Source organism: Blennius ocellaris (assembly GCF_963422515.1).
Source record: "Blennius ocellaris genome assembly, chromosome: 2".
Lineage (NCBI taxonomy): Eukaryota > Metazoa > Chordata > Actinopteri > Blenniiformes > Blenniidae > Blennius > Blennius ocellaris.
In genome coordinates, this window is record NC_137651.1 from 11408078 (window position 1) to 11423370 (window position 15293).

The 15293-nt window shown below is 41.6% G+C and overlaps 1 protein-coding gene across 1 annotated transcript in view; it reads right to left on the bottom strand.

Moving 5' to 3' along the window:
* Positions 1–2441, bottom strand: part of fosb (FBJ murine osteosarcoma viral oncogene homolog B) — a gene marked incomplete at its 3' end in the record, with an annotated part of 3467 nt that extends 1026 nt beyond the window's left edge. The window contains exons 1-3 of the mRNA XM_080506082.1: positions 2166–2441; positions 1715–1902; positions 2–271 (exon numbers count right to left, since the gene is read on the bottom strand). Coding sequence (XP_080362208.1) covers positions 2–271; positions 1715–1902; positions 2166–2229 — 522 coding nt within the window. The 5' untranslated portion in view covers positions 2230–2441. The remainder of the gene's footprint in view (position 1; positions 272–1714; positions 1903–2165) is intronic.
* Positions 2442–15293: the final 12852 nt, after the last annotated feature.

A 15293-nucleotide genomic window follows, 5' to 3' on the forward strand; every position in this document is an offset into this window, starting at 1 on the left:
GGGTGTATCCAGACCCCGAGGTATAACTGGGGCCTGGCATGTCATATGGGTCAACCAGTGACACTGGCTGTGTCATAGTTGTGGTCCCAGTGGAGCTGCTCTGTCCAGAGGCCTGAGAGGAAATGAGGGTCGGCTGCACCATCCACTGCAGGTCCTGGCTGGTGGTGATGGCGGTGACGGTAGGCACGAATGATCCGGGCATCTCACCTCCAACACTGGTTCCTGGCCCGCTGCCCACAATGCTCAAGCCAGCACCTGCTGACACACACTCCTACACAGGAAATACAAGGTTTTAATGAGCATTTAAAACCAATGGGACCAATGGAACAGACGTCACAAGTAATGAGGAAAACCTAAGAATCCTCAAATCTGAAGAGCAATTAAGGCATTGTTGTCAACAATTAGCTTTGGTAGTGTGTAATAAGCTTCGCCTGTATGCTCTGGAGTATAAATGATCAACTCTGATCATTGTGAGTTCCACAAAAACAACATCCTTAGTAATCATAGGGCCAAATTGTCACACATATGACTGGGCTTATAATAGCTCATTAAACGACTAACTGCATGTCTCTTATTTTACCCCCCTTTGCATACGTTTCATTTTCCTTACGTTGAAATTGACAAATCAATAGTCATTTGAAATAATTTAAATGGATACCTGATTGAAATTTGCTTTAAATTACTATTACATCATTACCAGTAAACCCATTATTATTATTATTTTAATTGGCTTATGATTCAAAAGGGAATGGTTTGTACTTTGTTCTTAAATACTATCCCTTTTCTCAATTTGTCCATAGTTTTCTCTTTTTATTTGCACTTAATGAGATTGCACACAATGTCGTTGTTCTTTTGGCACAACGACAATAACAATTCTGACGCTGAATGAAAACATTGTTGAAAAAAGCTGAATAGTCAAGTTTGCTGTATTCTGAGTTCTTACTATGACCGTCAGTTTTAAATCAGCCTTTCTTACTAAACACATTCGGCGTATAAACTCTGTGGGAGAAAGGGGCATTTTGAAAGCACAAATCAATCGTCTGCCGGTTGCTTTTCGAAACGGGGAGTTCCGTAACTCTCATTAATATTCATTAAAAGTGCGCTGGGACAGTGGGGACGGGCGGATCTGAAAGTTTCGGCCTCCACCAATCGCCTCTCTCCGTGAGCGTCTCCCCCTCCTTCGGCCTCCTCCCACCGTCCCACCCCCGGTGTTCCCCTTGGCAACGCGACGTAGCGCTCCAAAATAGAACACGCATTTACGTCACGGCGAGGAGAGAGCGCAGCGCGTGGAAGGAGGAGACGCGGTGGTGACGTAGGAGGTTCCAGCGGCTCCCGGTTCTCCGTTCGGCGGCAGTGCTGGAAAACCGAGCACGTTGTCGCCGCCGCTGCCGGAGATACTCCAGCGACTGCTCCCTCCCGGTACAGTTACGGAATCAGAGTTTAGCACAGTAACACACATATGCCACCCAGAGTAATAATCAAAATATTAAAAAAAAAAAAAAAAAACCTATGAAGACTACATCTAAGAGATTTTAGGGCTACTTTCTTGTTATTTGTATTATTTTACATAAATGTATATATGTGAATAATGGAATTATTTTGGTAGTGATCGTTCACCCTCACTCCGGTGTAAAATAAGTCGCCGTGAAAGAAAGCTCCGGGGGGCATCTCTGACATTAGCCGGCTGCCTGTTGATAGTTGATCTCCAACTCACCTGCGGAGCACTGGTGGTCGGCGGGCTCCCGAAGGAGTCCACGGACGAGAGATACTGTGACTCAATGGAGGGGGACGAGCTTCCTCGGGATCCGCTGTCGGGGTCGCCGGGGAACCCTTGGTACATCTCCCCGGGGGGACCGAAGGAGAACTCGACACCTGCAGTGACCGGAGAGAGCGCGGTGTCGCCTGCAGCGGCGCGCACAACTAGGTTACTACAGAGGACTTGCAAGGAGAAAACCACCGTTATATAGGACGATCGTGGACATAAAAACCGTTGTCCCGCTAATCGGAAGGGGAGAAAAAAAAAACTATACCGGAGCTCGTTACGTTGGCCGTCTCGTGTTCAGCAGAAACGGACACTTCCTTCTTATTTCTCCGGGGCGGTCTATTTCCTTGTAATTCCGCATAAATGCACCATAAACATGCAGATAAAGTCAGTTCCTTCTTACCTTTGTTAATCGTTTTATTATTCCCCGGCGAGATGCTCTTGGTTTCTTTCCAAAAAAGTTGCATGAAGAAGCTTAATCCAGTTTCCCCGCGTTGACGGGGGAAAACGTCCCGGTTCAATCGGTGAAAAATAAAAATGTCCGCTATCTTTTTAATCCTCCCGAGTTTCTTTTTGTCTCTCCTCCTTTTATCCGCTTCAAGCGACCGATTATAGATCCATAAAGTCCGCTGCCGGTGCGCCGGAGGACGTTCGCTGGGCTTTACGGTGCACAGTAGCAAATCTGGTCCTATGAATGAAGCCATGACTACAACCAAGGCATTTCTAGCCTCGGAGTTCCGCTGACGTACATGCCCATATTTGGTATAATGTTGTGTTTGGTATCCTTGGTGACGTTGAGGGATTCCCTCTCCCACAGAAAAGGACCAGAAGCTCACCTCGCCGACGGATAATAATAGACCTTTTTTTTTTTTTTTGGTATTATCAAAAGCACGAGATATTTCTCACCGTCTGACAATTTTAGAAAGGAAATTTTAAGAAGCTTCGGTGGGATATATATGGAAAGTATTTTTATGACTACGTTTGCGTATGTCTAGAGAAGGAACATTTATGGGCACTTGTGAAGAATGCGTTTAATCTTCCAAAACATATTTGTCCTGTAATCCGGTGACGATTGTCACATATTTGATCTTGGTTAAGTCACTGGCATATAGACCAATATGATCATTTTGTTGTCTTGTTAAGTACCTGAAGACAATATACAAGTACAATTACAAGTATTTTACAGCAACTTACTTGGCATTAATTTCATGTGTAAAAAAAAGATACCCCCCAAAAAACTAAAGTAACTGGGCAGATACCCTCAGATATATATTGAATTCTTTATTACACTGTGGTATGTGTTACTCGAAGACGGAATCCCGTCAGCATGAGAGGGAAATCCTGCTGAAAAGTTTCTCAGGACACGCCCTCGGGACTCCTCCGTGCCTCCGAGCTTAACGTTTAACGAGGGGAAAGCCTCCTTTTCATCCATGCCTGAACACTCCCTAGTAATTATGCCAAGTTTGAGAAATACCTTTTGAAATGTTTATACGCTGCACCTAATGTTTAATGTGTGTGTTTGTTTTTTGTTTTTTTCTTTCTTTTTAATGTGGGCGGAATTCCGAGAGGACACGGCGGGATAAACGTCGGTTTTTATCCACACGCCTTCCAAACATGAACAGATAAAATTAAAGCAAACACTGAGTGGCAAACACCAGTTTGGTTGTGACATGGACAGTGGGCAGCAGTGACGGAAATGGGCTCCTGTCATTGCAAACATCACCCGAAGGAGCACAAAGTGAATCATTATTAGAGCCTACATTTGTCCACCAGTGGGAATGTGACAGGTGGGAGGCTGCATGAGAGAGAGAGAGAGGGGGGGGGAAATCATGAATGATGCATATCTAAAATACAAAGCCTACGTTTTGGGCTGTGATGTCAAACAATGGCTGCTGTCGCGGGGCGGGCATGCCGCTATGAAAGCACTACAGTACAGTCGATGTGTGAAAAAGGCGTGAGCAAAAAGGGAAGAGTTGGGGATAACAAGTCATTAGTCAGCGCTGCAACAACGTCAGAGACGAGGATGCGCGGAGGACGCCGTGTCCCAACCGGGCTGCCGTTACCGTGGCTGTGCCACGCTGAGCCGGGATGACTAACTCCGCCGATGTAAGTTGCTCATGGTGGGGATTTATTGAGGTGAATAGCTGATAACGCAGGCGAACAGCCCACACCCACGGGAAAGTAACCATAAACGACAGTTTCCACGGCTGGACTGGGCGCGAGCACGAAAACACGCCGAGCGACGTGCGATATACAGCTATTTTGGCGACAGCGTGAACCCCGATAAATGTACAAACACTCCGCATAAGACGATAAATCAGGTCGTTTCCCCGTCAACATTGCATGTATCGTCACGAACAACGCGTTTAAAAAAAGGCATATTTGTTCTAAAATTAGGACACGTGCTATTGTGTGTGTGTGTGTGTGTGTGTGTGTGTGTGTGTGTGTGTGTGTGTGTGTGTGTGTGTGTGTGTGTGTGTGTGTGTGTGTGTGTGTGTGTGGCGTTCCGTCGCCATGGATACGCCGTTTGGTTACGCCGTTATTGCCTCTGACGCAAGCGCGTATAAATTTGGGCTTTTTGTTATGGCGCCTAGCAACGAGTTTCCGTGGCAACCGGCTCTGGGTGACAGACAGCGGCGGACACACAATATGGCTTCCGGATTCTCCAGCAGACTACAGACGGCTGTTTTTAGCAGACTTTTATCCGTCGATCGTGTTGTTTTGTATGCCATTTACTGTTGTTGCAGGGAAGGTTGACTTTTCTTTGCGCAAACCGGAGCTTTTACGATGCAAACGCGCGCTCATCGAAGCGGAGATTACACTTTTAAAGGCATGTTGTCGTTTCTGCATGTTGTCGCGTATCTGTAATCATTTAGAATCATATGCGGAAATTACGGGAGCGAATGGTTTTCCTGGTCGAAACAACTCACTCTTACGTATATCATTTAAAGAAACGGTATCTGGAAACAGTATCGTCATGGAAAGTAAACACTTGTGTCAGTTATACGGACAAAACAATGAATTTGTACAACTATAAAACTATAGCCTATAGATGAAACCATACAATTATTTATCTAATTATGGCCATATTTTCTAACTATTATTATTGTTTGACCAGCAATGTACCATTTGACTTTTATATGGATCAATTATGAGTCTTCGCTGTGATGAATTGGTGTGAGGGTGGATATCGCAGGATTATTGATTTTAGTGATTGAAGCCAACTTGTCAGGTTTACTAGTGCAATGTTTTCATTAAACAAATAAAGGTTGCTTACATTATTGTCATTGCTTACAAAGATTTAAATTCTCTATATTACAAAGATGCCACAATGCCCAGACAAACTTTTCAACCTATATGGGTCGTGTCTATTGGTATGCCTCCTAATAGAAACGACCCATATAAGTTCATTGCTTGAAAACAGATATATTTATATAGTGTTTGTGGAACATATTTTTATCTCACATGTCATATAGCAAGTATATTTGTTATCTTGTGCACTGCCAGCTGCAGAACCATATATCATTCACACAGTAATAAATAATTGTACCTATTCTATTCTATTCTATTCCATTCGGTTCCGTTCTATTCCATTCTATTCCATTCTATTCCATTCTATTCTATTCTATTTTATGGGTCACTGTGTTAAGGGTCATTGTTATGTTCTCTTTACACACATAATATGCACATAAATCCTGAGTAACAACAATATTCCACTACAGTGAAGGTTTCTGTAACACGACACTCCTCTCTGTTTTGTCTGTCAAAGGTTTGTTTGTTTACAACTTGAGTTGGTCTAGACTGCAGTCAGCCTAGGTACCGGAAAAAAAACAAAACAAAAAAAAAGCCAAAAACGAAGCGGCGCTTTCTAATGCCCCCGATATGCTTTGTTTTGCTTGCCCCTGTCTCTTAGCGTATTTTCGGGAAGCCACTAACTTGCACTGTGTTCATGAGGCCAGCCCCTGTTTCTTTTTGGAAGGCGGTCCTGTTTGCCTGGTCTGGCCCAAAATATTGTTACCAGGCAACGATTAGGCCAGTCCCAGTCGAGAGCGGAGTTGTTTACACCCCTTCTGGCTCCACGTCCCAACAACATTGCATAACTCCTGCAGGCCGTCTCCTCCTCACTGGGTGAAATTGGAGCTGTCTTTTTTTTCCTTCGCCAACCAAAATGTCTCATATCCTCATACCATAGTTTTTCCCTCTGCTACTCAGCAAGTTCTGCAGTCTGCACTGTTCTTACCACGGTGCAACAAAAGTGAAAAAGAGGCAATGATTGTTTCTAAAAACATTATGCCTGATGAGTTATTGATGTCAGCCTGTGTAACAGTTTTGTTCCATTCTCTGTCAGGTGGGAGCTCATGTCTTGTGCAGGTCTTCCTCGATTTTTATCACGTCTGTTTTTGTTTAAGGCCAGCAATTCTTTCCTGGCTAAGTCGAAGGCCGTCCTGCATGTCTGTGTAAACAAATCTTGTGTATACTAGGATTAGCCGAAATTGCTGAGTTGAAATTAAAATAGTTTCGTTCTGACTTTAACATTAATTCAGTTTGGATTAAAATGTTACCTTTGAACTATCTTATTTTAATTTCTGCAAAGCACAACATGTCTGTTTTTAGAACTTAAACATTATTAGTTTTTTTTTTAATCATTCTTGTCATGCAATTTAAAGACATGCTTTCTTTCTTTTGGAAATGCCTGGACAAAGTCAGCTACAAAAGGCAATTATTGGTTTATTATGTACCGGTAGTTCTTCACACCTTCCTATCGATTTAGCTTGCATGCTGACTAATGTTATCCTTCAGATAACGCCGTTTTAAGGGAAACTACTCATTCAGTCTATTGTTTTAACAATAAATAGAAAAATGCTATCCAGATTAAGACTGTTCTTTCCCTAAAATTAGGGGCAGAGATCAATTTCTCAAATATCTGCCCAACAGTTGACTTTTACTGACTGTTATTATTTTATTTAGGGACCCGCAGAATAACAAGCTGACTGCATCATCTTCCACCTCACCTGGGCTCTCTATTGTATTCACAAAAATAAGATCTGTGTTCCATTTTTAAAAGGGTAAGGTTATGCAAAATCTACTTCCTAATGGTTTTCCAACAGTAAAAATCGTCCCCATACCTGGAATAACGCCCCAGAACTGAAAGAAGTCTGTCCTCTCTCTCCCTGGCTTGTTCACATTCTTAAAAAGTTTGTTGCTTCAACGAGGGAATCAGAAATCAAATCCTATATAGTGTCATCGGGAGTTTAGCCAATCCTCATCAAGGTAGGCCCTCCCTTTGACTCCTCCCCCAATTAGGCTACTCTGACATGGCACATGGCACCACGAGAGAAAGTACTTCCTCTTCTTCCCAAGATGGACATGAGTGGGCGGAGCCAGTCCAGCTCACACAGACACAGCAGCTTCTGAAGGCAGCTCCTATGGTCCAATATTCAAATAGATGGAAATTAAGTAAAAGCTGGATTTGGATTAATAAACTTTGAAGACAATGTTTTCGGACCAACGAGATTCATGTGAAAGTGTATAAACTCACTCCTTTAAATGTAAACTATCTTTTGTTTCAGGTCACGTTTACCCGTCAAATTTATAGTTACAACTTTTTCTTTTTTATTTACAAGGCTGAGAAGTACCTATTGATCCAAACAGAATCAGTAACTGAAAGTTGAACTGAAAGTGTCACGTTGACTGAATAGGAAGGTTCTCATGAGCCCTTTAGAATAAGAGTGTGTGAAGAGCCGCTCTCATTGTTTACATTTCAGACTTTCCAGTTTTACTTGTTCCTTTCTTCGGCACGCACATCTGTGTTGATGTTAATGTACTTGTGTTTATATGGCGTACCCCTTCTGGCTCTCCCATAATTAGTAACAAGCCTATGTGTTTACATGAAGCAACACACGCACAGAAGTAATTTAGAGCAATTTGTAGAGAAGATAAAACATTCAACTCTGCATGCATCAAAGTGGGATGTGGGCTTTTTTCATGAAACATTTTTCTCGTGTCGTCTTACTTGAGCCAACGGAGTGGTATCAGGCCTCTCACACACATTTCTCCCCATGTTAAATGGGTAAATAAGGCCACAGTTGGCCGTGGCATGGCTGACCTCCACGAAACAGGCTCTTCACAGCACTTGATGGTGAAGCACAAATTAAAAAATGCTTCACAATCATTTGAGAGAGAGGCTATTGTAGCATGGCGTATTATTAGGATCACATGCTGTATTTTGTTTTCGTTTTAGCACCCTGTTGTTTTGTTTACTTGGCATCAATCTGAAGCTAGTTGTTGTTCAGCTAGAAGATATTATCTTACTTGAGCAAGGCACGGAGGGTGACATAACTCCAGATTGCCATCTCTATAACTGTTCTCAACGTCAGAACAATTGCCATTCTTTTTTTGTGTTTTTCCTGTGAGTATGGCCATAAACGTCAGCATTGAGGTGCAGGACAAAGAGTGGATGGATCTATTGTATCATGCACTGCATGGGAGTCAGATGCCTAAAGTTAAATGCAATCAGTGGGTTTCAGTATTCCACCGCTCTGTGACTCAGACACAAGCAGCGCGTCAATCCTAGCCTACTTCTACCAGGCTTGCTGCCAGTCAGAGAGGCAAAGCGCCAGAGAGATGGAGGGACAAGACGGAGAGGGTGAGGGTGGCTGAACATGAGACCAGAGGTGGAAAGTATGTGCCATAACGATGTACTTAAGCTCTGCTGCTGAACACAGTATAGACGCGATCCCATTACAGAAACGTCATTTTTAAACATTCTACACATAAACTCTATTTAGAGTGTTTCAGTCCTTCTCCTTCTCACAACAGACCTTTCAATTTCATCCATCCACCCATCCATCCATCCATCCATCCATCCATCCATCCATCCATCCATCCATCCATCCATCCATCCATCCATCCATCCATCCATCCATCATTATGATTTTCAGACTTTTGTTATTCCTACTTTTGTTAGTTAGAATATCTTCTCCTGATAGACTTAACAAGCCAGCAACAGATTTTACACACATGGTTTCTGCAGATTTCTTCAGCTCTTGAATCCAACATTTGACACAAAGTGAAGTGATGATTGCATAATTGAAGTCATACAGCATTTGCACTCCCTGAACTCCTGGTTCACCACATATTATCTTTATGTTGTGAGTCCCTTCTTTTTTAATGTTGGGATCAACATAACACATTTTTGTTTGAAGATACTATGTCACACCAAGTTGTGGATTTTCTTTGATTCATTTGGAAAATGTTACAGCAACATCCTCCATTCAACCTCCGCATTCACATTTTGACATCTTTCCATTTGTTCAACAGTCAGTCCGCAGTTCCTAAATGTTCTTCTTGCCTGAATATTCGAAATGCTGTGTCCTTTGTTTAGCCAAATTGTAACCTGAAAAGGAATAATTGTGTTACATGAATACATAACATGGCATAATGGCATGAAACAAAACTACTGTCCAGTTCACAAAGTCCCTACAGGATTGCAATGTTCTATCTACAGCGGTAGTACCCTGTGTATATTGAATTAATACCTACGATGAATCATCTACTTTTCTTTATTCAATCTGGGAAAAGAGAGATCATTGCTTTTCAAGTGTAAATCGGTGTATCCCATTTCCCTCAATAAGAAGTATTGATGTTACCCTTATTATTCCTTCTTTTCATTCTCTCTGATTGCTCAGTTCGATCCAGATGGCTTTGTTTCAAGCTTTCTTTGCTCCGCTCATGGTCTCCCCCCCCCTCCCCACTTCTTCTCTCTTTCTTACATAAGGACTGCCCTATTTTTTTTTCAGGGACCAGTAAGAGGTAGAAATAAAGAGAGTGAGTGGGAGGGGAAGAGGGAATGATAGAGGGTGGGCTCCAGTGAAGAGAAAGAAAAAAGAAAGATATGGGGGCAGAAAAGAGTACTGTGTGTGCACTGCACACGTCAGGACAACACAAACGTGTGTGTGTGTCCCCGTCATTACCCTCGCCTCACCGGCCTTCTCTGCCCACACACATCGCTCACCCTCTGCTATTCACCCTTCGCTTTTGCTCCGGTGCTCCTACCATATCGCTCTTCTGTTCTCTACACTCACCCTCTCTTTAATTCACCTGTGTTTGCGCTACAGTTTTCATGGGGGAGCATCTGCTTGTCACTGGGTGACTCAATTTTGGGCAGTCTTTGATATCACCCTGCTGTGGATGGAGTCCCAAACCCCCGTGGGTCCCCTCCCTCGCTGGCCCCGCCGTGTCAAATGTTGACCTATTTTCTGTCACGGCATGCAGTCCACAGAAACCACAGCTGAGGATCATCTCAGGACACGCAGGTGACCTACAAATGTCAACCACAGCCACACACTCCGTTATCCTGTCTACTCTGCTTTTCAGAGGGGAGTAGAGTCACACATGGCATCTGTAATCACTTGGAAGACAAGAGCTATACAGCAACCCGATAGGTTGTATACTTTTACTATATTACAGCACCACCACTATGTTAGCCCATCAGCTATCTGCCTATCGGTACTTTTTAAGGGGAAAATTATGACTGTGTTTAAAAAGAAAAAATCATGTAATCTAAGGCTTTTCTGCAGTTATAATCAAAAGAACAAAACTCTCGTAGCAGTGAAAATTCTTGATTTTCACTACAGCCACCCATTGGTGTTATGTTAAGCACTCCTGCTTCAAAATGAGTGATTTGATTCCATCTCAGATCCTTTATGAACGTAAGATGAATGTTGTCCCTGAGTGTGGATAGTTTTCCCCAGGTAATTCAGTCTCCTTCCCCAATCAAACGACCTACATGTTAGGTTAATGGTTCGCTCCTGAGAGGAATGTAAACTTTTACAAACATGTTCATTCAAAAAATCCTTTATGTCTGTGATTAATTGATACATTCTTTTTCTAACAGTACATATTTAATTTCAAATTTGAGTACTTGAGTACAAAACTGAGATTGAGAAAAAAATAATCAAAAATCTGGATGGATGGGAGGAACTTTTAAAAATTTTTTCACATTTGAATGTTTCTGCAAATATTGAGGCAGTTCATTGTATTGCTTTGAATAGTTTAAGGTCGCAGGTGGCTTAAGTCCATCCCAACTGATTTTTTGTAAAAAGCCACACAACGCTCACTCACATCTACAAACAATTTCGACTCACCAATTCAGCATAAATCCTGTTTACTGTTTGACTAAACCGGATCGCCTGGAGGAAACTCACACATGCGCTCAGAGAACATGCGAGCCATACACAGTCCAGAACCCAGAAAAGAACGAGGGCTCTTTACACCGTGTGGTAAGAGTCCTAACCATTTAAGTACCCTCATCTTGTTGCTTTTTAAGCTGATGTTCACCCATATAACATCTTTAAATACAACAGTTACAGCGTTATTCCACAAAAAAACAAGAAAAAAAAAACATGGGTCAGTGGAACTATCTGGAATGTCTCTAAAACATATTTATGAACTGGCCAACATGCTAGATAAACTGAATAAGTGATCATGAGGTTCTGGATGCCATGTTTGCGTTTGCAAACAAGCAGAGCATTGATGCAATGCTGACTTGTTATTTGAGTCATGACTAGAATTTCAAATGAGTTTTTACTCCAGGGCATTCGATTAGCGCAGAATATAAAAACCCGATGAAAGCACTTCTCCCCTGTGAATACGGAAAATGTTTTTTTGTCTGTTTTTAGTGGTGTTTCGTTCACACAAGTTTAACACAGACAGAAACGTTTATGAAGACTAATTCTAAATCAGTTTGCCTTTTTCATATGTAGCACACATAAACACCGAGTTGGTCAGAACAGAACGATTTTATGTAAATGTATTTTCACCCAGAATGCCTCTCAGAGAATGTTGAGGCTGTCAGAGGAAATTCTTCTTAAAAGGGATTGACATTCAGTTTCCAGGTACTCTGGTTTCCTCCCTAAATCCAAAAACATGGTTGATGTTAATTGGGCATTTTAAAGCTCCTGTACATGTGAATGGGAGTGTGTGTTTGTTGCTCCGTTGTTGTTCTTGTAATGGAGTCATGACCTGATCTGCCAACACACTTGGCAACCCGTTTGATAACATGGCTTTCAAAATGGATAGATCAATGAAATGCTTTCTACAGTTAATGTCACAGTATGATGTATTATTCATAGTGTAATACAGATTCTTATCTTGCCTCGTAGATTTTTAACACGTGTCCTCTGACGTCTTTTTCAGTTGGTTTTTTTTTGGAAATTATTTTTGAGTGTCTTTCAAATCAAAGTCCAGACATATGCCACTTAAACCCATGACAGAAGACAGTTTAATGCCATACCAATACGAATACATATGCAATCTGAGTGTGTGCTGTAAAAATAAACACCAACGAACATTCAAAAAGATGTGATGGATTGGCTCCCCGTCCAGCTTGTACCCTGCTGTTGCCCACAGGTATCATCCAACTGATTAAACCATGTGGGTACAATTTGTTGCTTGCTTGTGTTTATGTTTATTAATAGAAGCTATCATAACAAAAGTAGGAATAACACAAGTTTGAAAAGCATAATGATGGATGGACGGATTGATTGATGCATGGATGGATTATTTACAAAACTACAAACTTATTTCAGTTAAACGATTAACCTCAATACAATTTGGATCACTGCTTCAAAATGACAATATGTCCTATTTTGATTTACCCTGTCACTGATGATGACTACATACAGCAATTATACCAATTGGTTTGTTTGACTATCTCATTATGAAATCCAGTTTTTCTGCTGAGAATTGTTTTCGTCATGGCAAAACAAGTCACTTTTGTGAGACATAAACTTTTATTTCAAGAGGAAAGGAGTGTTTGTATGACATAAACACCTAAAACGGGATGGTCAACCTGAAATATAGACAAGCCGAGCCTGATAAATGATTCTTAGAAATGTTATATTTTAATTTGTTTCTGTAAAAAAAAAAAAAAAAAAAAAGAAGATATATATTTAATATATTTGAGGTACAGGTGAACACTGTGAAAATCAAGTCAACACCATCTATGACATTCAAATTACAAAAGAGCAATAACAGGAAAAGGACTTTCCTAATGTGGGTGCAAATGCTGCTCTCTTTGAGTCTCACGTTATCAGCCACCAGCTTTCACGACTTGTAAATAAACACGCACGATACACCCTACATCCCATGACAACACACACTCGCGTCTTAAAATACCCCGGCACTGACGACTGAGATAGTACTGCTCATCAAATTTATGCGTGAGCAAGCTCGAGCTAAATTTGCAGATGGGGAGCCGATTTACGCAAACCTCCGCTGGTGTCCCTCCTGTCTATATGTTAAAAAAAATTTAAATTGAAAAAAAAAAAATCTCACAGCTCTCAAATCATCCCGGCCCTCCTCAGATCACACCCACACATGATACACTACAACTTCCACACTATTCCTGCTCCAGCCTCCGCCGCTGTGGCACAAAAATACCAGCACCTCCAAGAACAGACGCCAAGCCCGTCAGAGCATCATCACATCCCACAGGACAGCTGGGGGGAGGAGGAGAGGGTGGGAGGGAGGGAGGGAGGGCGAAGCAGGTGGAAGGATGAGCACAGCTGCTGTCGAGAGGAAAGAGTCAACAGAGAGAATGAAGACTCTGCGAACGAGGGACGGGAAACAGTTTACACTTTTATCCGACGAGATCAGCCGCAAACTGTTTTCCTCTATTTTGATCCGACAATGGCGGGATGTGATGCTGCTCCTCCTCTCGAGAAGTGTGTCTTATTATCGCGACATCGACTACCGTACTCGTCTGTCTGTCTGTAATCTCTGATGCCCGTCATATTAAACTAATTATTGAACTCAAATATTTAGATTGGAGAAGCAGTACAAGTGCTCCTGTGTACTTGATGAGTGCCAGCTTGAGCAGAAAACGTGTATTTATTTGAGTGATTGTAATTGTTTGACAACAACTTTAACTTTTGAAACACCCATAGAATTATATACGTATGTTACGTGTGAAGGTCTGCAGAATCTGTCCGATCATTGTGAAGACGATGTCAGTTTACACTTTGATTACATATCAAGTTGGTTATCATCGATCCAGTTCAGTTTTGAGTTGGTAATATTCATAAGTAATTAAGGTTCTGACTTTTACTGATCGAACCCAGTTAAAATGAAGTGGGGTGTATGTGGCCCCCGAATTAGAAAGAGTTTGAACATCCTACCCCGAGATATATGACTTGGTTTGTCTGGCAGTTTTAGGCAAATGTCTGAAAGGCATGTTAGAACAATGTTTATTTTTACATCTTCATTATGTTTGACTGCCAGAGATTGTGAAGTGGAGCTCCCCAATTGAGGACAACTGGAAACAACGAAGACCTCAAAATATAGTAATTTAATATAAACCAGTGTAATGCTCTAAAGTACATTGTTACGTGAATTGAATGGGATGGTTTTTTAAAATGATTTTCCTTGAATTGGGAATAAATACTTCAAAGCTACCACCTGATTATTACATAGGTATGAGCAATGAAAAATTTATATATTTTCATTGGAACATTACTTTTGGATTGAGATCAAATATGTTTGTAGTCTTCTGTTCGCACTTCAGCTTTCTCTTGTAAATTTTCATTTCTTCTTCAATGTACTCACTGTTTTTCTATTTGCTCTCTTTTATAGTAAGAGGGTTGAAATACTGACCAGGGTTTTCTCTTTAGGTGGATGGTGTTTCAGTGTTCAGTGTGGTTACCCGGTCACCCTGACTTGACCATTGGTGTGAGTGTGTGTCTGTCTGTTTGTGTTCGTCCTATTGTGGACTCACAAACTGTCCAGGTTTGTAACCTGCCTTCGCACTTCGTCAACTGGGAGCAGTATAGAAAATAATGGATGTTTTTACATCAAAGTTTCATTTTTAAAAGAGCAGTTGGAGAGTTTTAAGGTAGTCAAGAGAGTTGTGGTCAAAAGGTGAACATAAAAAGGCTTGTTGTTGTGAGTCAGCTCACCACTTTTCAAGATATAAGCTCTTGGCAACTTACACAAACTAATGTGAAGTTATGTAACGTTGGTTCATAGTATCCTTTACATGACTAGACGATACACTTGTATCGCGATCACATGGTCATATGTATTTGTAGTTTTATTGTATTTGAGGTTTTAAATGCCAACAAAACTGATGCTTTCAGCCAACTTGCACACGTCAGTGTCTCTCCTGATCACACTTGGACAGATGGAGACAGCAACTGAGCAACTGGGGCTGAGATTCAAGACCTGCCGCCAGTTTATCCATAGTTAGCCCTCTGATGACTGATGTCATGCTCTGAGTTAAGTAAGGTTGGGCTGTTTGGTAAAATACCAGCGAACAGAACGTCTTGAACAGCCTGCCTGCACCCAGACAACACTGGGCGACTGTGTGTTACTGCAGCCGCACAAACACCTGTGAGCATGAATGTGAAGTCCAAAGTGTTGTTTTTTTGTTTTATTTTTTTTTTCACTTTTAAAAACTGAGTGAAGGTTTGAGAAGGAGTGAATCCTCATTTCATCCCTTTAATGCCTCAGACACTCAGAAGAGGAAGTATAA